We start from the raw sequence: 26,997 nt of genomic DNA, 5'->3' as shown, positions 1-26,997 counted from the left end.
TGTGTGTATGCTGTTTTTGGGGAAATAAAACGCGATCGGAAATCGCGATTAACCGTTTCGCGAAGGACGACTGTAAAAGGAAGGCGAACCGTTTGAGGATTAAACTGGGGCGCGATCAAATATACGATCGGACGTCCGTTTGTTTTGGCGGCAAAGAACCTAAGAATTATAATCGCTCGAAATACGCGAAGCTAGAGAGAAGGGATTATCTTGATTTAAGGTTTGAGATAAAACACATAAACGATGTAAAATATTTATAATTTTCGAATTATATATAAATCCTATTATAATTATTAATTAATCTTAATTTATTAATTTATTAATTATTATTGATTACTTTTCTAAATAATAGCTAGCTATAATTAATTATTCTTTCATTATTTTTATGTTAACTATTAATTATTTATTTCATTATTTTTTCATTAATTATTTTTTACGTTTCGCATCTAATATCCAATCCTTATCACAGTTGTCGTCTTAAATGGAATTCGCCTGTAATTCTCGCCACTTGCACGTATTAGCAAGCAGTTCACGTCTTTATTTGTACAACTGAAAGGATTACATGTTTTCGCGCAGCTATTCGCATACAAAGCGATAAGACCGCTGTTTTTGCAGCGAGCGAAGGAATAAAATCCGCGCAAAGGATCGGAAGTTTCTGCCGTGGATTTTTCAGCAACAACATTTTCTTTAATTAATCCGTAAAGCAAATGAAAGAAACAGACGTCTCCTTCGCAGCAGTCGCGGGGATTAATTTCGCTCGAGACCTAATTGCGTAATAATACCCTTTCGACTGCGAAAAACGAGTCCGTTGCAATAACGTTTCGCCCTTAATGCCCATCCGATAAAGAAACGCCCCTCCTTTTGCCCCTCCTCCCCCTCCCCCCAACGCCGCGTCCGGGGGAATCATTTTATCTCGTCGATCGGGAGAATGTACGCTCGTCGAGCCGCGCCAAGGTTACATTCGCCATTCCGTTACGTTATTGTCCGTGCCTGCCATTGTGGTACCGCAACTATACGCCTCGTCGCCGCGAAATTTCGGTCAAAGCTGAAAGAGATATTAATCTACGTCACAAATGAATGGGCTTAACCCATCTATTTCCTGCCGCCCCATCGCCCCATCCCTCCTATTTCCCTCCCCCTCACGTGCCCGATCTGTCACGCGAGAATGAGAAGAAGCGACGAGAATAACTCTCGTGTAACCGGTGAACGCGAATGTAAGACGGGGGTTATCAGAATTTGATGAGAATAGGGACCGCAAGCTGCGAGACAACAATATTATCCATAAGGATTTATGGGCGAATTATTTATCGATAAGGAATCACGCTATCCCGGTGAAACTGCCATCTTGAAATTGCCAGGAGGAAGGCGTATATTTATGATATCTATTTGATATTCGATCATCTAATTTCCCGTCTCTCTCTTCTCCCGATATTATAAATTTTATTAGGAATTATTAAATTATTTTGAATATTATAGTAATATTAAATTATAGTAATATTGATTTTTTTTTTCATTTTATTCCTGTATAAAAAATTATTCATGTAATTAAATATATAAATCTTATTGATTAAATAAGATTCGCGCGTGTATCGAATTAGAACAGTTCTATTTGTCATGTTTCCGTAAAATCGTATGTTAATATTGCAAGAAGGAGAAAATTACGTTAAAGCATAGCGCTAGCGTGATATCCCGAATTATATTCCGTTCTCTCTCTGAGTTGATTTACTACTACAAGACTACCTAACTCGGAGAAGCTGCTGCTGCTGCTGCTGTTGCTATTTCGTTATGCTATGCAAAATCTGGTATACTTGCTATGTACTATCACGGTCTTCATTCTCAGGCATACCGCGATCTTGTTAAGAAATTAAGAAAATTAAACTCATCGGGTCTAAATAAATTCAGATGTACTATACTCTTTTTTAATGTTCTTATATTTTCTAAGAAACAAGATAATTTTAAAGACAAAAAATCTTTGTTTCTTAATAAAATAAAATAATTAAAGATCTTATCCGTTAAAAAAAACCAAATTAAATATATAATTTTTATTTAAAACAAACTATAAAAATAATTAAAATTTTTACTTATTAAAAAAATCTCAATTTAAATTTAGAGTTTCTACTTCTTAAAAAAAAAGAATCTAAATTTAATCTAAATTTATAAATATATTTATAAATAATCTCTCTTTATATTTCTTATTCTTTAATTAACTAAAAACATTTAAAAATTTAGACTTTTTAGTTTTTTAATTTTTATTCCTAAAGCAATAAAATTTAAATTATACTTTATGATTAAAACATTAAAAAATTCTTTTTACATTTAGATTGTGATAAAATTAAATTAAATTAAATTAAATTAAATTAAATTTCTTAAAGTGATAATTCTTAAATTAATAAATAATAAGTCGAAAATTTTCGTTAAATTGATTCTTTTTAAAGAAATATTATTGCGATGCATTAAGGTTTGTCCAACAATTTTAAAAATACTTCTCGTTAGATTAAAAATAACTTAGGAAAACTGTATATATGTATTATGTATGTATACGTTACGCATAAAATTAAAAGAAGGCAGAAATTATTTCCATAATTGGACGAGTTTCCGGTGCACTGGACACAATATGCTCTCTAAAAATATGCTCTGCTATAATAAATGACTTTAAAACTACGTGCTGGAAAACTAAATGCTGAAAAACGAAAACAAAAAGGATTTATCTTTGCGAATGTTTTCTGGCATAATTTTTGGCAAGCGAAAGGATGGCAGTTCAAAAATCCCGTTGATGTTTTCGCGAGAAAAAAGTAGCGTTACTCGCATTTAACTTGGATCCTAACTCTTATCGTTTCGGAGATAAAATATTGGCTACGAGGTTCGACCGTTCGTCCGTGAAAAAACGAGTCGCGTTCCATCTGGAAGGGCAGCGCACACAGCGCATTTTGCTCTCGAGCATCGTGATAAATCGACGGATTTGTAAAAAGTATATACGCCGGGTGTGCTCTAGTTTTATGTACATACATATATGTATATACATATACATTCTCTATATATATGTATTATGTCGGCGAGAGCGACGCGGAATTTTAAGGTCGTGTTTTCTCTTCCACCTATTTCACCAGCTTGTCACTTCGCGCCCTCAAAGAAAATGCGTCGTGAAAGGGATCTCCGGACCATTTCCATTGAATTGCGGTTTCAATCGCGTTCTCGTCACTGAATAAATCGCCGCGATTAAAGCACCCACGCGAGAGATTTTGTTGTCCCGTGGCCTGTGACTTCCCTCATAATTCGCGGGAATCATGAACAAATGACTTTTGTATTTACGTAAATTAATGCTACTCGAGGTGCACTATTATAATGGTAAACTGTTATAATAGTAACAAGTTTTTTTTTTATTATTATCCTTTGTGTGTATACGTATATTTAAAGCAATCTAAATATTGTTTATTGTATCTGAATTTTCAATTTATTTCCGTGTTTGCTATGTTAGACAATTTATAAAAATATTATTTTATTTATGATATATGCCGTATCTGACAGTAATGCTTCATTTTATTTATATATGTTTCTCTTTCTCTCTCTTTAATCTTTCATTTATTTATTTTTATATATTTTTATTGTTAAAAATATACGTATAAAAAATATATATATATAATTAATTTTTTTAAATCGAAACATACTTGATTGGAGATATTACACTTTCTGTGTTTTATTATATATACAATAATAATAAAGAAATAATTTAAAACATAAAATCTTTTACTCTGGAAAATATATATTTAAAATATAATAAAATATAATATATTTAAATATAATAATATATTTAAAATATTTTAATATATTTATATATTTTAATATTTTAATATATTTAAAATATAATATATAAAAAAAATAATGAGTAGAATATATACGATAAAATATATAATTGTATATACTTTATAATTAATTCATAATCTCCAAAAAAGTATATATACTTATTGCGTTGAATTGTAAACTATCGCCTTTAATATCACAAATTAACCTTTCGGTTTGAAGGTTCAGAAAATATATGTAGACTCACCCTCTAACGACGTAGAAGACGATCTTCCTTGATCCTTCGGTGCTCTTCTACATCCCTCGATATTCTGGATACACATCCGCCATTCGATTTACGAAGTAACACGAGAGAAACACTAGACGCGCATTTGTGAAAATACGTACTGCATTATTTCGACGAAAACGGCTGGAGGAATCCAACCGAACGTTCTCGATTACATATTGTAATCGTAACAACATGCGAATTAATCAACTCGTGTACTGAAATACGATCGCCCGTAGACTGATTCGGCACTCCCGGCATTCGAGCTTATCTCGAATTGGCGCGAAAACCCGATCGCCAAGGCGATAAACAGGATCCTCGCTCCTGCAATTCCATCGATGCTTCCCCTTTCGATATTCCTTGATGCTTCTCGATGTTCCCTGGTGTGCTCGATGTTTCTTTTGATGTTTCCTGATGTTCCGCAATACTTCTTTCGTGATAGGAGATGGTACTCGAGAGACAAACACTGCGAAATAAGCGAAATATGCGCGATGATAAACAGCAAAGGAAACGAATTAATGGCGCGTAAATTGCGAACGAATTATTATGTATATGTATACCTGGAAAAGAATTGCTCGTTGTTAAGTTCGTCGCATTAGATACTCGCGTCCATTCGAACTTGTTTCAAATTGGCGCGAAAATCCGATCGTGGCGATCGTCAAGACGAACGAGCGAGTGAATGAGATTCTTGCTCCAGCAATTCCATCAATGTTCCTTTCGATTTCCCCGATGCCTCTCGATGTTTCTTGATGTCTCTCGATGCATTTTTCGATGTTCCCCGATGTTCCTCGATACTCCTTTCGTGATGAGAGGTGGACTCGGGAGACAGACACTGCGAAATAAGCGAAATATGCGCGATGATAAACAGCAAAGGAAACGAATTAATGACGCGTAAATTGCGAACGAATTATTATGTATATGTATACCTGGAAAAGAATTGCTCGTTGTTAAGTTCGTCGCATTAGATACTCGCGTCCATTCGAACTTGTCTCAAATTGGCGCGAAAATCCGATCACGGCGACCGTCAAGACGAACGAGCGAGTGAATGAGATCCTTGCTCCAGCAATTCCATCAATGTTCCTTTCGATTTCCCCGATGCCTCTCGATGTTTCTTGATGTCTCTCGATGCATTTTTCGATGTTCCCCGATGTTCCTCGATACTCCTTTCGTGATAAGAGGTGGACTCGGGAGATAGACACTGCGAAATAAGCGAAATATGCGCGATAATAAACAGCAAAGGAAACGAATTAATGGCGGATCGCGAAATACGATAAATATTGATATGCGATAAATTGCGAACGAATTATTACGTATATCTGTTTACGTGTACCTAAAAAGATTACCCATTGTTAAATTCGTCGCACTAGACACTCGTTTGTACGCAAAGAAAACAGAGCGAGTTAAAACACGTACGAAGCGGGCAGCGGTCACGACCTGAGTGAGGGAGTAGGGAGGGGGGCACGCACTGTGTGAACTTGGCACTATTAGAAAATTCACCGGGTCACGTGATCGCCTCGTTTTCCGACATTTGCCGCGTCGATTGAAAAATTCGTTTCCCTATTCTATCCGCTATTAATTAAGATGTTAAGAAATATCGATCAGAAATATCATACGAAAATATTGTATGAGGTGAAAATGACGAGAGTCATTGAGATGTTAATCTTCGAATAATAAACGACGTAACAGCTGCGCACACATTAGAATTTCAACCCATAGCAAAATTTCATTTATACACGTCATAAAATAAATATAATAGTTATAAGTTATAATGAGTTTCACGATCTTTTGTATCTTTGTGTATTTTTAAATATACAATATTTATGTATTCTTAAATATTTTTCTCTCTTAAAAAATACTATATAATGATGAAAAAGAACAGAAATATATTTTTGGATTAAAAATTGTAGATATATTTTTGTACAAAATATTCATGTAAAATATTTGTTTCAACTAGACATAAATTTTATAAAACATTTTTGATCACTCACATAAATTTTATAAAACATTGTTGAAATATGGATCTTCAATAATCTAGCATGCATCGATAAAAAATTAATAAAAATATTAGAAAATATTAAAATAAAGATAAATTCAAATATAAATTTATAGTTATACATGTTGTACAATAATTAATTTAAAACACTGAAATAATTATATTTATTTCAATATCAAAATTTAATTCAGTTGTATATAGTGTGTTCTCAATATCTTATATTTCTACGCGATGTGAAAGAATTTGTATGATATATTGATATGTAATACGAATATTAATTATAATATTGTTTAAAAAATTATTAAACATCTATGTTGTAAAATATATATCGTAAAAAATTTTTCCAATTTTAATTAATTTTTATCTTTATACATCTTTAATTTTTATCTTTATATATTTTTATCTTTATATTTTATTTTTATTTTTATCTTTATCTCTATTATCTTTATATTTACACTATTACGTTTATCAATTATTTAATTATTAAATGAATCAAATGCAGAATTCATATTTAGTGCTAAATGTGCGACGAAAATACGGGTTTTAATGTGTCGCAGGTGCTCTGGCATACCAATGAAGTCAATCGCTTTAATGGTTTCGTCTTGGGAGAAGAGAGAAGGAAGCTCGCTTATAGCTGGATTATTTATTGTCAAACTTATGATACGTTATTATGATACCTTGAGACCCCGTTCGCACTACCATTTTCCTCAAAGCATATTTTAATCCTGTCAACGATAATGGCAATAAAGAATCCGTTACCCTTATCTATTATAAAAGGTAGTAATACTATTATTGATCGCAAATATATACAACTCGATTCGCAGTCGTACAAACAGAAAATTCTCCCCCAGGCGAAAACAATTTGCTTTCGCGTGATTCTCGAAATCTTTAAACGCGCAGTTTCACGCCCGAAGGATCACGAAACCCTCGCTTTTTAATTCACATAAAACCATTCGTCAGTCTTCTAAAATAGTCTGGGAGATATATGACGAATAAAAATAAACAAGTTCACTCTGGAAGGGTCTACAAAAATATGAAAATAAACTGAAGTAAAAATATGCGTCTATAAAAGATAAAGAAATAAAAGTTCAACGCGATGAAAAAAGAATAAAAAGAAGAAAAATTAAATTATTATTAGGTAACAGAGATAAAAACGGAATACTACAATATAAAAAAGTACGTTTTTTCTTCACTTGTCGAAAAGGAAAAAAATACAAATGGGCCATTTGCACGACAGTTACGTCGGGTTTGGCACCGCCATAAACCGGGAGCCCCGAGAGACGAATAATCCCATAGAGAATCCTCTCCTTCTCATCTCTCGCTTTCTATCCAGCTTCGCTTCTGGCACATCCGTACATGTACAGTCGGCAGTCGATGAGTGCGAGGTGCGGAAGGCTGCGGCGGCAATCGCTCTTTATTGATCGATGCGTGCATTCGCGCAGTGTGCAGAAATGGCCATTACGAGAACGTGGAACACGTATCCTACAAGCACGTGCACGCAGCCGTTACATCCCATTTTTTTCGCCATCAAAATAGCATCTCATTCGTTTCCCGTCCCTTGCTCCGAGTCCGAATCTCGTTTGTTCGAACGCGACATCCTCAAACGTTCGGGGTTGTTGATATCCTCGACGATCGCCGCGATTTCACGGATAATCGCCTGCTACGAGCATGCCGCGGGCAACGTTTCGCATTTGTACGACAAATTACATTCCGACGAACACGAAGATCGGGAAATCTCGCGGCCAACGGGCGGCTGTTAATTACACACTTAATGATCACAAATCACAGAATTAAACGTCCTGGAACAAGATAATTGTTTTAGTCATTGGCATTTGGTACATGCATCGTTATCGAATATCGATTGTAAATTTATTTGATTGTTCTGAAGATACATGTATATGTGAATTATTTCTATAATTTTTTTCCTTCATATATTATATTATAATGTATGATTATATACTTTCTGGAAAAGAACTTTCTTTTTCGAAAATATGTTATTTATAAATGTAAAATAAATTTATGTATTTTTGTCATTTCTATAATTATTATTATTTAATTATTTGTATTCTCATTATGTATTATAATTAGTACATAATTCATATTTCATATAAAATTAATAATTTTGAATTAAAATTGTAAAAATAATTATTAATAACGTTCCTTTTTTCCAAAATACTTTTGCATCATAAAAAGTTAGCATGAAATATAAAATAAATAATTTCTTTATATGTGATTATATATTTCCATAACTTTAGAAGAAAAAAGTAGAAAGTAACGATATAAAGGTATACATTTTTAAACATGTATAAGGTAAAAAATATAGTGCCTCTCTAGACGTCGAAAGGAATTTCGCCGCCTACATATAATCGATATATCATATACATTATATCCCGCCACGAAGCATCGATTTACATCACTTTGATGTTAAGTGACAACGCCATTATTCTCTCACACAATTTCTTCCGACGCCCTAAAAGCATAGCCGTGAGAATACGACGTGTCGTATCCCTTTTTCGTATTCTACTATCCACATTTTCAAATATTCAGATAGATCTATTCTGCATGATCTTCAGTTTAAAATCTTATGTGACGTAAAATCGAATGCACATTCTGTCCCTAAATCGATACAGTTCGATTCGGCAGGATCATGAATAATGGAATAGGATTGAAACGGAAATCACGATAAAGTGTACAGACAAACGAAACTATTTTTTTCAATATAAAAAGAAAAATATAACACAAAAGTATAAAATATTTTATGAAATAAAAAAATTAGAAAATAGGTGATTTAATAAACATTTTAGATAATGATTAAAAAAAATGGATAAAATTACAAAATTACAAAAGGTGGATATTTTGTATATGTAGTATATATATTTTTATAGAAAATATTATACGAAATATATATGTCTTAAAAAACGTATTAATATTCAACATATCTTCATAAAATATATTTGCATATCAAATATTTTTATCAATACTTTTTTCTCTTATCGCGTGCATAAAATACGTATTGCATAAAGGAATATATATTTTTAGGAAAAAAAGAAATAGAATAAAAATGCAAGAATTTATTTTTCAAAAATTATTATGAAAAAGGAGATCGAGATAAACATGTAATGTTTGTACAGAAATTGCAACACCTAAAGCGAGATTTAACATTTTTTCCCCAAAGAGTCTCACGAATGACATCTACATTGTGAATGAAAAATTTTCACACCAACGAATGTAAATAAAACTCGAATTCGAATTTATCCCCAGCAAGAAAGCAAGCAATATATATTATTTTCTATACTATATCTGAAGCTCCCCATTCTGTTATTACGTATTTCGCGCGGCAAATAACGCATATGTATCGTTTATTGAAAACTTTGTTGAATCGGATTTAAATTTAATAACAGTTTTATTGTAATTACAACGGGCAGACGACTGGTCAGTCGCGCGCGGGCAACGACGTATCCTCTATAATTAATTTTAATATGTTACAACAGAAATGCAATAAAATGAAACAGAAAATATATTATAATGTGCATTAACGAATGCGGAACAGCACGCGTGTAATATTTATGTACCGACCTTTAATTAGCTATGCTTATTGGAAAATGAGAATTTCGAGTGGCACAGTCGTTTAATTTGCAATGTGAACGAACGTCGACAAAACATGTGGATAAAACACGTCAACAAAATATATTATCTCATACGTATTCGCGAAATATAACCATGTTCATTTATCTTGTCACAAATATGAATGTTATATGCGGAAAAGGGAAGAAATCGATTGTGATACGTTACCTTTCATTAATTTTACACGTCCGTTAAATTTCATCCGATGTAATTCTAACTTTTATGTCTATATCATTTTTATTTTTTAAATTTTTCTTTTAATCGACATTCGCGAATATAGGAAAAAAATCCTCGAAAGAGAGTTGCAAACAGATGCTCTGCCCAATAATTTCAGAAAGACAAAAGAAATTCTCTTTTATAAACTTTTCAACTCGAAATGCATTGAAAGCAAGAAAAGATTGATTGGTTGGTGTTCATCTTTATGAAGACGAATAATGAACGTTACGAGAGTAGTAAAGTGAACTTTATAGGATACACTAAAATTTCCCACCGAGATTCGACCGTAGTCTACCTGAATCATCTATCATGCGGTGCATGACGTCGTTATGTCGCAATGTCTCTTGCGAGCACTCTAAAATCAGCTGAAATCGTCGTCTCGTACTGTTACTACGATGCTTTCTCAGCTTCACGATAATGGACCGACGTAAAACAGATGTCACTATTGTTAATGAGAGTTCTGACCCTGTTAAACGACTTCGAAACTTACGACAGACGTGCACGATCTTTTTTCTTTACATTTTAGAAATTCAAACTTCAAGTCTTAAATATGTATCTAAATATATTTGTAAAGCATACTTTTATCTGTAAAAATATCAATTCGTAAGACACTTTATTTTTAATGTTTTATAAAATATTACGAGCATTAATGCCACGGCATTTTTTATTACAAAAGAAAAATTGACTCGAGATGGCAGATAAGTAGTCGCGATTAAAAAAAAGAAATTAATACGGGAAGCCTGCTTATTAATCCTCCCATACGTGATATATCCCGAGTAAAATTCTGTAATCGAATCAAATCCTCTTTATTCAAATGCGCGGACACGAGTGCGCTCTTTCGTTTTTCGTTGCATCTACTAATCCCATTCATACGCAAAAATTCGCACCAAGGATCATACGTATCGTGAGCGGCGAATTGTATGTGTCAACGTTAAGAGTAGTTTATGTACACACACACACACACACAAATACATATATGTGCAAAAGCTCCCTACATACATAGCCAGATAATAGATTTATCCTAATTTCGTGCCAGATTCCCAATTTAATTTACGCAAGCTTTGGGGATTGCCTGCTCGGGATTAGTGGCTTATACATCAATCATTTGCCTCTACCGTCGCAGCATGTCCGTTGGTAGATCTTCACGGTTGTACATCTCCTCTCCGTCTCCCTCGCACTCTTGTCCTTTTCCTTCCCGCACATCGGTCGCATTGTATTATTTATTAAATCGTATCGCAATAAAATAGGACCCCAGTCTCTGAAAGTGTTCGTAAAACACTTGTCTGTTGTAGATAAGATCGAAGGTACGCGCCGACAGGCTGGATAATTTGACAATGGTAAGACATTATCTCTTCATCTACAAGTAGTTTTTCTCTCTCGTTACACTTAGATGATGCTTTGGTCAAACATTTTCTCAATCGAAACATGTATATTTTTTCGAAACTCGAAAATAACTAAACAATTTTAGATACTCATGGCTCTAGTTTCATATTTTATGAATGAATGAATTGCTTATTAATTATTATTAATTCTCATTTAATTTTATTATTATAATTTTTATTATTTATATTGATAAATTTAATTTATTATGTCATGTAGTGTATAATACGCGTGACTAATGTAAAATAAAAGACAAAATTTTTGCATATACAGGTAGTGTTTTACAGATGCAAGAGTCGTCTCGACGATTGCCTACTTTACGATGACCTGCTATTAAATATTTGACGAACTTCCTTGACAAAACTGCTATTCTAAAACAGAACATAGGCAAAGTAACTTGTCGTATCATTATGAATTCATACGCGATGCTTTGTAACAAATTGCGAATTCTTGTTACTTGTAGAATCGTAGTAACTTCCTGTTTGTGATAAAGTGTTCTAATCAATGTGTCTTTAACAATGAAAGTATTTAAGTAATTTCAAGTTAGCTAGTCACAGCCATTATGAAAGACTAAAGACAAATAGAAAGTTTCTCTAATAACAAAGTATTCCTCATTGTTAAACTTTTATTTAAAAAAACTCTGCGCTCGTCTCTCATAAATATTATATAATTATAGAAAATATTCTTGCATCTGTATAATGCATTATAATTCATTACATTAATTATTCTCTATAAAATAATGCAAAAATTTTAGGATATCAATTTCAGACTGTATTAAATTTTATATTCATAAGGTTACAAAAAATAATAAAGAAGTTAAAGTTTCTATTTTATCATATGTAAAAATATATTATTCTTATCATATAGAAAAATTCTTAAAATATTTAAAACAAATTATTAAGAATAATAAAATTTATTTATTATTAATTTTTGACGAGAGAAAATAATACATTTTAAAGCTACGTTCTGTTACCGTCGCGATGTATTTGCGTTTTGTCTCAAGAAATTTCTTTCGGAGCAAATAATAAATGAGGTGAATATGGATATGGCGAACTACGCGTAGGGCAGAGAAATGTTTTCTAAAATTGGAGCTGAAGGAGAAAGATATTTCGATCGTAAAAACGAACCGTAAAGCTAAGTTTAAATTTTTCTCCATCGAGAATACGAGAGATCCCTAGGAGGTCACCGAGGATTTCGTATCGTTCCTTCCCAAGCACATCTTCCTTTCTTCCTTAAAGCCACAAGAATTTCCACTTCTCAATTATCTCCAAGTGTCATCTACATTCCTGAGGTCGGACCACTCGGTCGGAAAACTCATCTGCATTCTGACTTGTTAGTTACGTAATGCGTTTCTTTCCCGCTTCACTTCCGCCACGTGCCGTGAATTTACATTAATGCTTGCAAAAAATAAAATATACATCAGGGCCAAGGGCGTGTTCTATCGTCGCGTAATTCTCAACAGAATAATTTCTCGATTCTCTTACTCTTTCAACGAGGGAGAAAATCAATGGAAAGCACATACGTTTGATCATTTAAACATAAAAGCTCGTACACTCACCGCGACCAAAATCAGCCAAAGTGGCTGCTCTAGTGGTCTTATTTGCCTAATATCTGAGAAGATTGAGTTCTGTGTAAATAAAGTTAAAACTCAACCGCGAATGTACATATTTCTGCTTCATCTCTGAAGGAAATTATTGTATTTTTATTTTTTTGAAGATGATTTAAAAAATGTGCGTTTTTTTCAGAAAATGATTTTTTGCATATAAATTAATTTTGATATTCTGTGCGAAGCACATGTTCGCATACGGCATCTTTTATATAAAATTCTACAAAGAAGTTACTTTTTGAAAAGATTCTCGCAGATATAGAAATATCTCACACGCGAAGAGCATTCCACAAATGGCGAGAATGATTCAATACTTATCGCGTATCCGGGCTTTCTTTCACGCAAAGATGCATCGAGGGAAATGCGTTAAGATACTGTGAACAAAATTGAAGATTTTCTACCTCCGAATATAACCAATATATCTGTCAAGAAATTTAACATCGTTCATAGGAATGTTATTTCGACCAATATCAAATTTTAATACAAATTATAAAAGAATGTATAGTGTTTCTAGAAAATATCACAAAAAATTGTAATTAAAAGAAAATATTAAAAATGGAGGCTTGCATATATATCTTCAAAAAGATACAAATATTTATTTTTAATAACATTTTCTTTTAATTACAATATATACAAAAAACATAGAAATTTGTTTCTTTCTCTTTTTTAATTGAAAAGAAAATAATTGATATTTTTAAAGCATTTAACCAATTTTGTAATTATACGCGTTCGCGACATTGGAATACGATAAAGGATATCTTGTGCTCTCGTATATCTAATATTATATCTATTTACAGTTTCACTATTAATTGCATTTCTCTCGTAAATTTATAATTATATTGTTACTTATCAGTTTTAATAATTATACACTTACAATTATTAATTATATGTAAAATAAATTTTAAGTAAAATTTAATTCCCATCACATCATACTTAAGTTTAGTCATTACTCTAACAATCAATTCTAACATCTTGTATAAAAATTCACACAACAGAAATTACATTTTTTTGTGTGAAAAAACAAAGAAAGAAAGTTTTTTCAATAATTTTTTTTATAAAAATTCATCAACGTGTAATCTAACATGTCCAATGATGTCCATTATATGCACCTTGACAAAGGTCCAGATCCATTGAGTGTGAGCATACGCATTTTTCTATTGACATAACACTCGTACACGTTACGTCCACATCCAGTGGAATACCAGCGAATGAATCAGACAGCGGCGTGCCTTTGATAGACCCCATCACTGAAGCTCGACAAAAAAAAAATCATCAGTTCTGAACCGGATTATATCCAACGCATACAATCGTGTGCATACAAATAATAAATATTAGATAACAAATATTAGGTTTTTTCTAAGTAATCCTTTCAATTCTAATAAAATTTCAAATAACATAATCTTCTAAGTCTTCTGATCAAAAGTTATTAATAAAAAAATATTCGGAAATATTTGTCATCTGCATGGAATTATAATTCTCAATGGTGTATATAAGGTGTCGAAGATAATATTTTCTATAAATACACCTGTCTCGCATGCCAAAAGTCACACAGTTGAACTAGAATTTCTCTTCTCTTTTTATCGCCGACGTAACTAACGGTTGCCGAATTTTTCTGTTACAGTGTAGCGGACACGCGGTCCGATGCTTCGCCGGTGGACCGCGCAGAAGTAACGAATCTCAATGCCCGATGCTGCAGAGGATCGAGAAGCCGGTGCTGTCGACGGCAACGACGCCGTCGATGACGTCGTCGACGACAAAGCAAATGACGACGACGACGACGCTCGTGCGCAATCACCTGAACAGCACGTGTAGCGTCACCAACTCGCCGCATCAGAAGAAGCTGCGCTTTCACCTGGCGAAGGAGCGGAAAGCGAGCACCACCCTGGGCATCATCATGGGCGCGTTCATCGGCTGCTGGCTGCCATTTTTCGTGCTGGCACTAGTCAGACCGTTCCTCCACGACCCGGACGCCATTCCGGCGTTTCTCTCGGGTCTCTTCCTCTGGCTCGGCTATTGCAATAGCCTGCTGAATCCAATCATCTACGCGATCCTCAACAAGGATTTCCGCAAGCCCTTCCGCGAGATACTCTTCTTCCGCTGCAGCAATCTCAACCATATGATGCGCGAGGAGTTTTACCAGAGCCAGTATGGCGATCCGGTTAATAACTACGAGATCAAGGCCGGTTGCAGCGGCGGCTACGGCGGTGGTGGCGGTGCGGAGAGCGCCGAGAGCGCGGAACACTACGACGATGGCAATCAGGACGTCGTCGAGTCAGTGGACGTCGCCGGCGCGCCCGACGAGAGTTTCCTATGATGCGAGGAGCGTTCCTCGTCGATCGTCGAGGACCGTAATATCCGACGGAGACAACCGTCCTGCTGCATCGAGCCCCTCCACGTCGACCTCACCAACGGCACGCAGAGCGAGATCCTTTTGTGATCGATCGCGATCGATGAGGATCGCGAGGACGATGCCGCGAGTCATCGTCGACATTGTCGTCGTCCCGAAAATGCGACGGGACGGTTTTCATTCCGCGATCGCGTGACAAGCGCGTCGCACAGGGATGTCTCTCGAGAGATCCTCCTATGATTATGATCAACAGCGCTGGACCGCTTGTGTGATCTTAACGCGTCAAGACGGCAACCGATAAAAAGAGAGATAGATAGACAGCTATTGCGCGATTATATATATATGTAGTCGCGTTAATAAATTGAAAATCTCACATAAGAACTGATAGTGTGTGAAAGTCGAAGTCGAAGAGCGATTTCCAGATTTTCGCAAGATATTCTCATTCATTTCATTGATTTAACTCAAATTTATTTACACCGAAGATAATTGAGGAGCTTATTTATTTTCCTGTGGCTTTAAATTCATACTTTTTAAGAACGTGCTGAGAAACGTGCGATATTATAAAGCTATAAGAACGATATTATAAAGATATTATACTATAAAAACATACAAATTCATAAATATATCTAAATCTCACAGATTCATGAAATATTGTTTTATAAAAATGAAGAATTTAAATGTGATTTCCAAATAAGCTCCTCAATAAAGAAACATACAAATAATTGTCTGTGAATTAAACAATCGAATAAAAAAAAAGAAAGTGTAAAAAGCTTTTATTATTACGTACGCTTTAGACGATCTATAATTCCCGACAGAATCTGAGAGATATAATTTTACGTGTGTGTGTGTGTGTGTGCGTGCGCGTGTGTGCATGTGTGCGTCATGATATATTTCTTAAATACATAATATATGTGTTCGTATTTTTCTGAATTATATATAATTCTGTTGCGAGTTATAGAGATCGCTCAAAGTGCGCTTTATACATGATTCTAATTTAAATTATAATCATGATATTTACATTCAAAGGAAGAAATAATGGTTGCAAAAGCGCAATTTCCCACTTTTTAATTTCTCTATAAGTAATTACACAACGTGTAGCTGTTCGACAGAATCGTCGAAATCTATTGTTCTTACATTGGCGCGAGGCAAAAAAGATCGTTAAGGTCGAGCAAACACGAGTTTTGCGAGCATATGGCGCACATTAAAGCGTGACAATTTATTGTTGCAGGAAATTACAATTATATTTCGGAAAACAAGTAAAAGAGATCGGTGTACGATAATTCAGAATTACCGTCAGGAACATGTTCTCGCATAATATAAAAATTTATGCAATAAAGATTTATGATGCGGAAATCGCCACGTTGCGAATCGCCAGCTGTAATAATCCCACATAAATTTCAGCAAAAAAATGTATCGATGTCAAATGTCAAACAATGAGATTTTTATTTGTGTCTCGTTCTGATTATTTATTTATTTATTTATTTGCCAATTGAACGAGACGATCCAAATTTTATAAGAGCGAGAGTACTTTTCCCATCTCGTTTTCTCTTCAATTTCACAAGTACGGATTAAAATAGAAGAGAGAATTATAATGATCATGATTTCTAATTTTATTTTCGATCTTGTTTTTTTTTTCCTCGATTGAAATAAAATTGACAATATGATTATATCGGTTTGCATTTATATTTCCCAGCAAATATTGGACCAGCTAAATTAATGTAAAAACGCTAAAATAACTATATTATACTTATAATTATATTATAACCGGTCAATCTCGTACAAAAGGTTTTGAAAGCAAAGTCAACGATCCAATGAACCGAAGAAATTGACGAGGAAATTGATTGATTCGTATAAACATTGCGCAACTGGATGCGGACAAACGATCGTGCAAACAATCACGTCATACTGGACAATCAAAGAAGAAAAGGGGAATGAGGGGGAGGGGGCGGGGCGGGGGAGGGAGCGACTTGTTCGTATACGCGAACTCGAATTTTTATTCTCCACGGAGACGCCAACGAGACGACGACAGCGAGCGAGATTGAATTTTCTACATTGTCATCGTTGCTGACAATCGATAACCGAAGCTTCGGATTCTAGTACAGCCAGGAAAATAGATAGAAGGAGTAGAAAGAAAGACAGAGAGAGAGGGAGAGAGAGAGAGAGAGAGAGAGTTTGCGCTTTCTATGTACATTCGTCACGCCATCGTTGTCCAGTGAAATAAAAGCACCATAAAGGAAGTTGCATTAAAAGTTCGCATCGCAAAAGGATACGATGCATTTTCCCAAGAAGTTCGCGATCGTTTAATACAATCAATTTAATCGCTAACTTGGAACATACAATCGCCTGCTACCGAGTTACTGTGCACGGTATCGAGTAGCGAAACTATTCAGACAAAGATCCTAATGTATTTTCTATCGATTCCTTTGTGGTATTCCGATTTCGAAAACGTACCTTCCGGGCGTACAAATAAAGAAATAGTAATCGAGCAGCGTCAACAATCATAAATTGTTCCTACTCGATGGTTTATAGAAGTGAAATTGTATTTTCTCAGAATTTTCTCAACCTTCTCTATTTAATAAGAGCAATAATTATTGAAAAAAAAAAACTTAAATCAACGGAATTTAATTACGTGCCACGTTATCGAGATGTTGCCGCTCGCACAACAAACAAGACCGATAAACTGCTACGTCATTAATTTAAGTTTCATATACTAATCAAACAAAAATGGCTAAGAAATTGATATCTTAAAATAAACGTTCTATACGTTCTATAACGTTGCTTACTCTATTTCTCATCTTCTCAAATTATATCGAGCCATTGAAAAATTTTGCGCTGTTATCACAAATATAATTACCTCCTTCATTTATTTATAAAATTAAAATGTATATATTATACATATGGATATTTTTTAACTTGTAGTTAATACATTTATCCGTCATGTGAAAAGTAAGAAAATCACACTCGATATCTTGGGCACTCGACGTCTTCGTTCCGAAACAATAGGGCGCTCTGAAAAGCCTAACATGCTTGTGTTTACCCTATTTTGGGCGCAACCGATTCGCGAGAAGGTTCGCTGAAGAGACGAAGGAGCTACAAGAAGGGAGGAATGATGAAAGGGAGGGCAGATTCCTTTGAAAACATTGATCCAAGTTATGCGAAGCGACAAGATGCTGAACCGTGCGCTTGAAATGCATTATATGTACTTTGGTAGGAGGTAACTCGCATCGGAGCACATACGAGTATGCCACAACAAACGTGAGTGCCACGCGTGTATGCGTGCACGTGTATGTGTGTGTATGTGTGTACGTACGTATCAATAGATGGATAGCGCGGTGGCGGGTCTTGCGTGTAGGCAAGACGGCAGCAATGAAATTTGCAAGACATTACGAGTAGTTAGAGCTAGTTTGATTTTGATTGGGGTCGAATCAAGTCCTGAAATCCGACGCAAAATCTCAAGTCGAACGTCCCGGCTCGCGAGCAGTTGGCTCACGATAAATTCGAGACTCGCGTAATCACGATCGTGCGGCACGCGAGTGTTTTCTCGCGATAATCGCCACGCCAGATCGACGTGGATAAGCCAAGGCCAATATCGAAATTGCATGGGCAGCAGGAGAGAACCGGGGGAAGGAGGGGTGACTGTTTTTTTAGGGAAGATCGGGGGAGAAATAACGGGCTGATCTATTATACAAAATTCTTCGCGATCGATCAAAATTGATATCACTCGTGATGTATTTATCAAAGCGCGAAAGCTTTTCCTAACTCTCTCATTTTCAAGTTGTCTTCATAAGTGCACGTGTTGAAAAAGTCATTTGGACATTTTGTCATTTAGTCCGTCATGTATAAAATTGATGTTAAATTTTATATAATGCATGCATTAATTTTATATATATATATATGTTAAATTAATACATATGGCCTGACGCACACAAAATTCTCTCTTTCTCTTGTTTTCTCTATCTGCATTTCTAATATTTCAACAATTTTTGTGATAACAATATAAAACAAAATATTAATGAAAAATCTGTAATTGTATAGAAATATTTTTCATTAGCTTGGGATTGAATTTATCACTTTAAATGTTGGTAGTCGACGTATTAAATTTACCAAATTATTTTAGGAATCTTGTTTCAAAATGCAATACATTAGATTTACAAATTTATCACGTTATCATCTTAAAATTGTTAAAAAAACAAGAAAATCGATTATTCTTCCAAGACTTAAAAAAAAAATATATATATTATATATAATATCTATAACAATTTGCGAGATTGGCTAAATGTTGTTAAAATTAAAAAAAAAATATTAATTAGATAATGTTGTTATATATAAGACTACAATTATGAAATCTAATATATATTAATTTAAAAGCGTATATTATTTGCATTCCTTTGACAACGTATAATATGCAAAAATTCCTTTATATATGCGTGCCATTTTAATAAAAAAATATTACGGAATTTTCGAAACGTTTCATTAATTTCGCATAAATGCATATAACGCATTTATATGCTTGTATTTCTCTACACAGGAACATTCTGCGTCATACGTGAAATATAAATATAAATGATATAAGTATCTACATATATCATGAAATACACTTGGTGCTAAAACGAATTTTTCCAACTCTAACGGCAATAGATATATGTGACGAGATAGCATTAATCATGTAAGCTGTTTCAAGAGTGATATATGCGACATATTCCATTGCTCATTAAACTATCGTCAGTTGCAATCACGAGGGGGGACCTATCACTAGCTAGACAATCCTAAATGTTTGTTAAGCGACCTTTATATGTAAAGTAAATCAAAAATATATTACAGAATCAGAATATCAGAATATCAGAATCAGAGAAACTGTCGAATTATTATAATTTTGAGAATTCGTCGGTGGACCTCTTAATTCTTTTTGAAGTAAAGCTTATTTTTTATAACATTTGATTTCACCTTTTTCTAAGAATTAGTTTTCTATAAATTCTACAAATAAATTCTCATTAACTTTTTAATTCAATCTAATTTCACATTTTAATGTAACATTTTAATTTACATTTAAATGTATAATTATGAAATCAGTCTTATAATTACAATCATAATCTAAATTAATTTACAAAATTAATATATGAATTCAAACAAAAGGCAAAACTATAGTTTGCTTCGCTAAGCTTAATCACTTTTCAAAAACCTACAATAGCGTGCGATTTATATCAATCGCGCGTTAATTAGCAGAGGTATAAATGCGATAAATCTTCACAGTATAATAACGAGCTTTCGTTATTCATTGCTCGTTTCATTCTTGGACGGAAAATTGGAAAGAGAAGCGCCACGCGATAAAACTACATCGCGCGAAAGAGCTTAATGCGATTAAGGGATCGACCGACAAAAAAAATCGAAAATCCGCACATGCATGCGCAAAGTGCATATATACGTGATATCGAGGATAAAAATTTATATTCATTTAAAAAAAAAATAAATGAAATGTTCGATGTATATAATTCATAACATAGTAGTCATGAATCATTGTTGGCAAGACATATATGTACAATTATTATGAACGTAGAGATGAGAATTTGGGGAGAGAGAGGCTAGGGAAACTAACGCGCGATATTTCCTCTCTAAAACAAGTCGTTACGCGAATAAAATGTCACAGGTATATATATATAAAAATGCAGTAATCAAGCTGCATCATCGATGTCGTCGTCTAGCTCCCCGAAATACGATGTGTTTAGGAATAAATGTATAAGCGTATTAACACGTGAGAGAGAAAGCGATGGAGCGAATGTCTTCTGAGATCGTAAGAGTTTTACTCTCGATAGCGATAGTGAACATTTTCAGAGAAGATAATCAGGAGAATCACTCAATATTCTGTGATTCCTGAGAATTACCTTAAAAGTCTCGTTTTCGAGAATAGAATTCGGATTACTGATGTACTGAGATCGTGTACACCAGTGTATTGCAGTCTCGTTTTCGAGAGTAAAAGAGACTCTCGAATAAAACATGAAGCCTAAAAAAAGTCCGTATTCATAATTTTCACACATATACACACATATACATTTAATGTTAAATTATTAAATTATTCATATATATATATTCAATGTTAAATATATATGAGCGAGGATTCTATTCATTTTCTGTCAAAGAAAAGTAATCAAATTCGATTTTCGTGAGCTCGTTTATTACTCAAAGTGCATTTAAATCATGGATACCAAATAAAAATTTAAGAATTGAATATAAAGTAGCGAATCAGAAATTAACAGCAGCTATTTATATACATATCATAAATGCAATTCTTATTTGTTAATTACGAAAGGAGTTCACGAAAACCGAAAAAGAAATATACGGTTTGTATTATAATTTCGAATAATTAATTAACAATTATAAAATAGCTATTGACGATTAATAATTACGTATTTATTTTTTATTATATTTCTCGGATTAAAGTAGATGAATATTTGTTAATAAATGAGCGATGAAAATACGGACTAATCTGTTATCGCGCGAACAGCGCATAATATATCTATAATCTGTAGAACTTTCGTCTTTATAGACTCGAAATTTTCTGATAAAGTTTCTGTGCGCGTAAGCATATTCTTGAATGAGGAGAATTCCATAAAAAAGGCCCGATATTACAATGGTTCGATCGTTTTACAAGAATTTACATGTCGTTTTTACTCTTACAATCCGTCATAAAAATAAATAATTCATTAATTGACATATGTATCTGTACCTTTACAATAACGATACAATTATAAAACTAAGTTATATGCAGGGTGTCTCGCCAATAATGGTACAAATTACAATAATAGATTCTTTAAAGTGAGTTGTAGTCTTTCTCGATGAAAATTTCACAAGTATTATATAAATCATTGTTAATTCAATATGTAAAAGCCTCTAAAATTTTTAAAGATATTTATTGTGATACATAATTTATTAATTTATAATTTATTTTATTTTTATTCTGTATATATGTGTGTGTGTATATATTATTATATATTACTATAATTTATTAGTAATTAATCTCCTAATTTTGTAAATATATTTAGCGTGTGTGCTAAGTATCTTTTAATGGAGAGAAAAAGGTTTTAAATCTATCGAAAAATGTATATTATAAGTATTTGATTTAGAGAAACGAGGAGACCCTGTATATGATTATGAATAAATTAACAATCATTATTATAATTAATAATGAACGCATGAAGACGCACATCCATTTAAAATGAGTTTTAGAGTTTGATAATGTTGACAAGACGTAAATTTTATGCAATAGAAAAATAATTTTATCGAGGTATTTTTGATACTAGAGAAATTTCGTTATTTTTCCGCTTCAGACTATAAAAAAGATGCTTTTAGTTTTTTAATACGAGCGAAACATAAAGAAGATGGTACCTTACGCGTAACACAATCGATTACTTTTTTTTCTTAGATCAAAGTCTTATAAACGAATCATAATAATAAATGTAATTCTCTGGTATGTATAATTGCGCAACGTAACACACTCTCCACTCTGTACATAGTAGATCGTAAACTTTTTATGTATGACCTCGAACTCAAAATCGTGTGCTAGCGCATAATCATGAATCGACAAACGAAACTACGAACATTCTAAAATAAATATCATGATGACTGAATACGAGAACTGACTACAATCATGTGACATTTCCGCCTAGCATTTTATTTCATCCTTCTCCAAACAATACCGGTATCAATATATATTTTTAATTTCTAAAATCATTATTGTATTCTTTTTATGTATATATAATAAGAAATTAAGTTTCTGTTTTGCATATACTTTATAAAAATTCTATTATAACATTATATTACTATATATTTTCCAGCACATCAATAAAATTTATTTTATAAAAATTTTTAAAGTTCAGAGAAATTCAGTGAAAAAGCAAATCAACAAACACACACATAAAATAATCAAAACTAGAAGAAAGGAAATATTATAATTACGTATTAATTTAATTTATGTGAACACATCGTTTTTTATACTCATATAATATTCGATCTTTTTTTAAAGTAACATACACAACTTTGCTAATGAAAATCAAACAATTATTTATTATTGAATAATTGAAACAATTTTTTTCGCATGATTGTTTCAAAGCAAATATTTTGTTTAAATATACGAAAAAATAGAAATATGAAGAAAAATAGAAACATTAACATTTATAAAGTTAAAAATACAAAATGTGCAGAGGTAGAAAAGTGCATTAGATTAGGTGTGCAGCTTATTAATATATTTTTCATATTACACTATTCTTACAGATCTAGGCTATAAATGAAAATATAAACATCGACAGATTGCTATCATATCATACAATGCGTCGGAAAATGCGATGTCTTTAAGTAGAAAACCGCGCTTCCAGCAAATGAATTTATTATATAATAGAAGAGGTAAGTTATACATTACAAAATATTACAATTTCCGAACTGGAAACATTTTTGCGTTTTTGTAAAGTTATAAATTTCATCAATTAGATATAGAAGAAATAGAAATGTATCAATTATATGATTCTACTTTTGCTCTATTTTCTCTATAAATTTTTATCTTTTATACAGAATGCCTCGTAAGAAATGTTCTGTCATATCTTTCTTCACTCATTTTATTTTTCATGAATGTGAAATTAATTTTTTTAAAATTTTACACAATACATTAGAAATTTACAAAACATTTCAGTTTATTGTAATTTTGATTATTATTATCAAAATAATTAATATTAAAATTTTTAAATTTTGAAAAATATTTTATGGTTTTAGCTACATGGAGATTAAATCCGTCAAGACATGTGCAAGTAGAAATGGGACATTCTGCATAATGTCATTAATGATTAATGATTTCTCTCTCATCTTGATGGAATTTTTATTTTATGCTATTGATTTATATCATATTACTTATATTTGCCTGATTAAAATAAAATAAAAATTCAACATAATGTAATATAAAATTCAATGTAATTTCAAAAAAGAAATTTGCTTATGCATTTCTATCAATGTATCATTAATAACAAAATTGTAGCATATTAATTCTTTATTATAATTCTGTGATTGGGCTAAATGTTCAAGTTTTATCGACATTTTAAATGGTTAAAGCGTCACACGATATTAATTCGGGGGCGAATAAGAACATTTCGACTAATTTGAAGCAAAGATTATCTTTAGTGGTAGCACCAAAATAATAAAATAATATCGTTGGAAAATCTTTTTGATTTTTGTAACAGCTTTTTTATTTCTTGTCAACTGTTACTTATATTAGCAAGTATCATAAGGTTTATGTCAAGTATCTATAACGTATGTATAGTGCTTCATTTATCCATTGCTTTTGCAACTCACACCTCTCTTGATTCCTCAATTACAACTTCAATTGTTGTATGAAACATCTAAAAAAAAAAAAGTAAAGTCATATATTAAATTTCAAATTTCTTAAATTAGCATAGACTATATTTTATTTTGCTGTTTTATCAGACTACAAATGTGAAAATATCAATTATTTATATATTAATCACCTCGATATTTTTTTTCTTAAGCCTCAGATGTAGCTAATGGAGCTTCTTTCTTCTCTTCAATAATAATGGCATCTTTTTTTTCACCATTTGGTTTATCATTTTCATCTACTTCCTTTTTTGGAGCAACCTTAAAATATTTTAAATAAAAAAATTTATATATATTATTTATTATGTATTTGTATATTTTCAATACTATAAAATAAAATAATTCAATACTCTCGTTAAATTGGACATTTAATTTTATTAACTTGTAAAAGTTATGTATTGTGAAATTTAATGCAAATTTTAACTTATCTTTGGTGATATTTTCATCTTAGAATTGTAATGTTAAAGTATCATCCAAAAAGAATATAATATACAAATAATAATATAATATACATATATATATATACATACATAATATTATAGAAAGCACCAGAAATATATGTGTAAATATATGAATAATGTTGCATTATTTTAAAACATTTTATATATAATGCATTTTATATATAATGATATAATCAGGCAGTATTTTTAATATTAATTATGCATTTACCTCCTCTTTGCTAGCTTCGTCAAAGTTCTCCACTAGATCAGGCACCTCATCGTCTTCTTCCAATGTGGCTTTACCGACTGCACTTCCAGCGACTGTGCTCGCTAATCGTTTCAGCTGTGTCAGCCCCTCGGGACCAAGTTGACTCAATATTCCTGGTAACATCTCAGTTATCTGTTTATTTTCCCCATGACCAGTAATGGCAAATGTGTTAGCAGATAGACTGGCCTGGGCTTTTGGATTATTAAAGTGAATGACTGTACCGTCATCTTTGATCATATTAACTTCTTCTATACCGGGAATTGTATTTACAGAAAGTTTCTTTAAACAACTCTGTAACTTTTTGTCATCTGTGGCAGCAGTTGCGTGCACAACCTGTAAAAGTGACAAATGAAACGTGAAAATAATATTCTATTCTAGCCGCAATGGATTAAAGAAAAAGTTAGCACTTTACTTAACACTGTTTCCATAGTGCGCATATGCCACTTCCTTCTTTTACAATATATTTCATTAAACTCCAGCATTATTCTTCGATGAATATCAAAGTTAATGTTTATCTACTTCTACAAGTCCGAGTAGAGAGTAATTACACCAAGAAAATTGTCAAAATAGCTTCGTTTTGCAACCAATCTTTATGACATTTGCGGAGAGTGCATCGCAAAATAAAGCAAAATGCAAGAGAGAAGCAAATAACTAATCAATCCGCATTCATTGTTCTTAAAATAGAAACTCGCGTTGTCACACGCCTACTCTCTCCTAATCGCTCCGGGAAAGGAATAATTAAAGTAACGATACGCGCACGTCAGCGATATATCGCGTCGAAATGATGGAAAAGCTACGAAGCCAGGTCTTGTCGCACTCACCTTCTTCTTGCGTCGGGGTGTACCCTTACCGCCGATTCGCACCTGGGCCTGCAGCTTCTTGAGCTTCTCGGGATTCATTCTTAACTTCCCTGTCGTGCGTCGAGGAACGAGGAGCGACGGGGCGCGAAGGGGGTTGCTTGATGAGAAATCACCCACGCGATTTCTCGCACGAGCAGAGCGTGTCGTGTGCGCGGCGACCGGCGACGAAGCACGTGTTCCCCGTGTTCGTCGTAAGGCTCGAGAAAATGGAAGCGTACGCTTCGTCGCTCGACCCACTACGTCAGAGTTGACTTCCGGCGTAGCGCGGCTTCCGGCCGCGAGAAGCTCCCACCCGGCGCAAAACCCGAGATGCGCGAGATCGCAGCGGGATGACGTTTGACAAACCGAGAAACGTCAACGCACGAATCGGCAAGAGAATCCCGACCGATCGCTTTGCGGGCGACAACTAAAAGCTCTAAACGCTAACTAAACACGCAGCATCGATCAAGTGTAAATGTTTACGGCGATGGTCGTGCACTAATTACACTTTTGCTGAACTTCGGAGAGAAAATAGCCGCGGAGGTCTCTCCTTTTATTTCCGAAGCGAATCGCCAATATTTTGAGCGCACACATATATTGATCGACGCGATAATAATTATACGCGATATTAATTTTACAAGACGAACACTTTGCAAGGTAGAATTTTTCGCGCCAGATTCATTTGTAAACAGTATGGTGGCGTAGCGATCGTGTTTCACGCGAGCCAATCGCGGCACAGAGATAAAATTCAAAATATTTTATTATAAAAACAGAGAAAACTGATCATATAATTATAATAATTTTTTAAGTGCGATATTAATTTGAAAAATATGAAAGTATTAAAACTTGCGA

The 26,997-nt window shown here is 33.2% G+C and overlaps 2 protein-coding genes across 4 annotated transcripts in view; one reads left to right on the top strand and one right to left on the bottom strand.

Annotated features, from left to right (window-relative positions):
* Positions 1 to 15,827, top strand: part of LOC105255859 (5-hydroxytryptamine receptor 1) — a 102,991-nt gene extending 87,164 nt beyond the window's left edge. For 2 of the 3 annotated variants that reach the window (XM_025407027.1, XM_025407028.1), the window contains 2 exons: positions 11,189 to 11,233; positions 14,504 to 15,827. In XM_025407027.1, the coding sequence (XP_025262812.1) occupies positions 11,189 to 11,233; positions 14,504 to 15,196 (738 nt within the window). In that variant the 3' untranslated portion in view covers positions 15,197 to 15,827. The remainder of the gene's footprint in view (positions 1 to 11,188; positions 11,234 to 14,503) is intronic. The other variant, XM_025407029.1, reaches the window with a different exon arrangement.
* Positions 15,828 to 24,170: 8,343 nt separating this feature from the next.
* Positions 24,171 to 26,539, bottom strand: LOC105255852 (transcription factor BTF3 homolog 4). Its single transcript, XM_011265372.3, has 4 exons — positions 26,128 to 26,539; positions 25,268 to 25,639; positions 24,733 to 24,859; positions 24,171 to 24,606 (listed from the first exon to the last, which is right to left on the bottom strand). Exons 1-3 carry the CDS (start codon positions 26,203 to 26,205, stop codon positions 24,749 to 24,751), a joined length of 561 nt encoding a protein of 186 aa, XP_011263674.1. The 5' UTR covers positions 26,206 to 26,539; the 3' UTR covers positions 24,171 to 24,606; positions 24,733 to 24,748.
* Positions 26,540 to 26,997: the final 458 nt, after the last annotated feature.

Source organism: Camponotus floridanus, unplaced genomic scaffold (genome assembly GCF_003227725.1).
Source record: "Camponotus floridanus strain SB8 unplaced genomic scaffold, Cflo_v7.5 scaffold16, whole genome shotgun sequence".
Lineage (NCBI taxonomy): Eukaryota > Metazoa > Arthropoda > Insecta > Hymenoptera > Formicidae > Camponotus > Camponotus floridanus.
Note: the sequence above shows the minus strand (reverse complement) of the source record. Positions and strands in the feature narration are given on the sequence as shown.

Coding starts and splice junctions, on each gene's coding strand:
- LOC105255852 (XM_011265372.3), bottom strand. CDS start 26,205: ATGAATCCCGAGAAGCTCAAGAAGCTGCAGGCCCAGGTGCGAATCGGC. Junction 25,640..26,127: donor CACCCCGACGCAAGAAGAAG/GTGAGTGCGACA, acceptor TCACTTTTACAG/GTTGTGCACGCAACTGCTGC. Junction 24,860..25,267: donor ACGAAGCTAGCAAAGAGGAG/GTAAATGCATAA, acceptor AAATATTTTAAG/GTTGCTCCAAAAAAGGAAGT.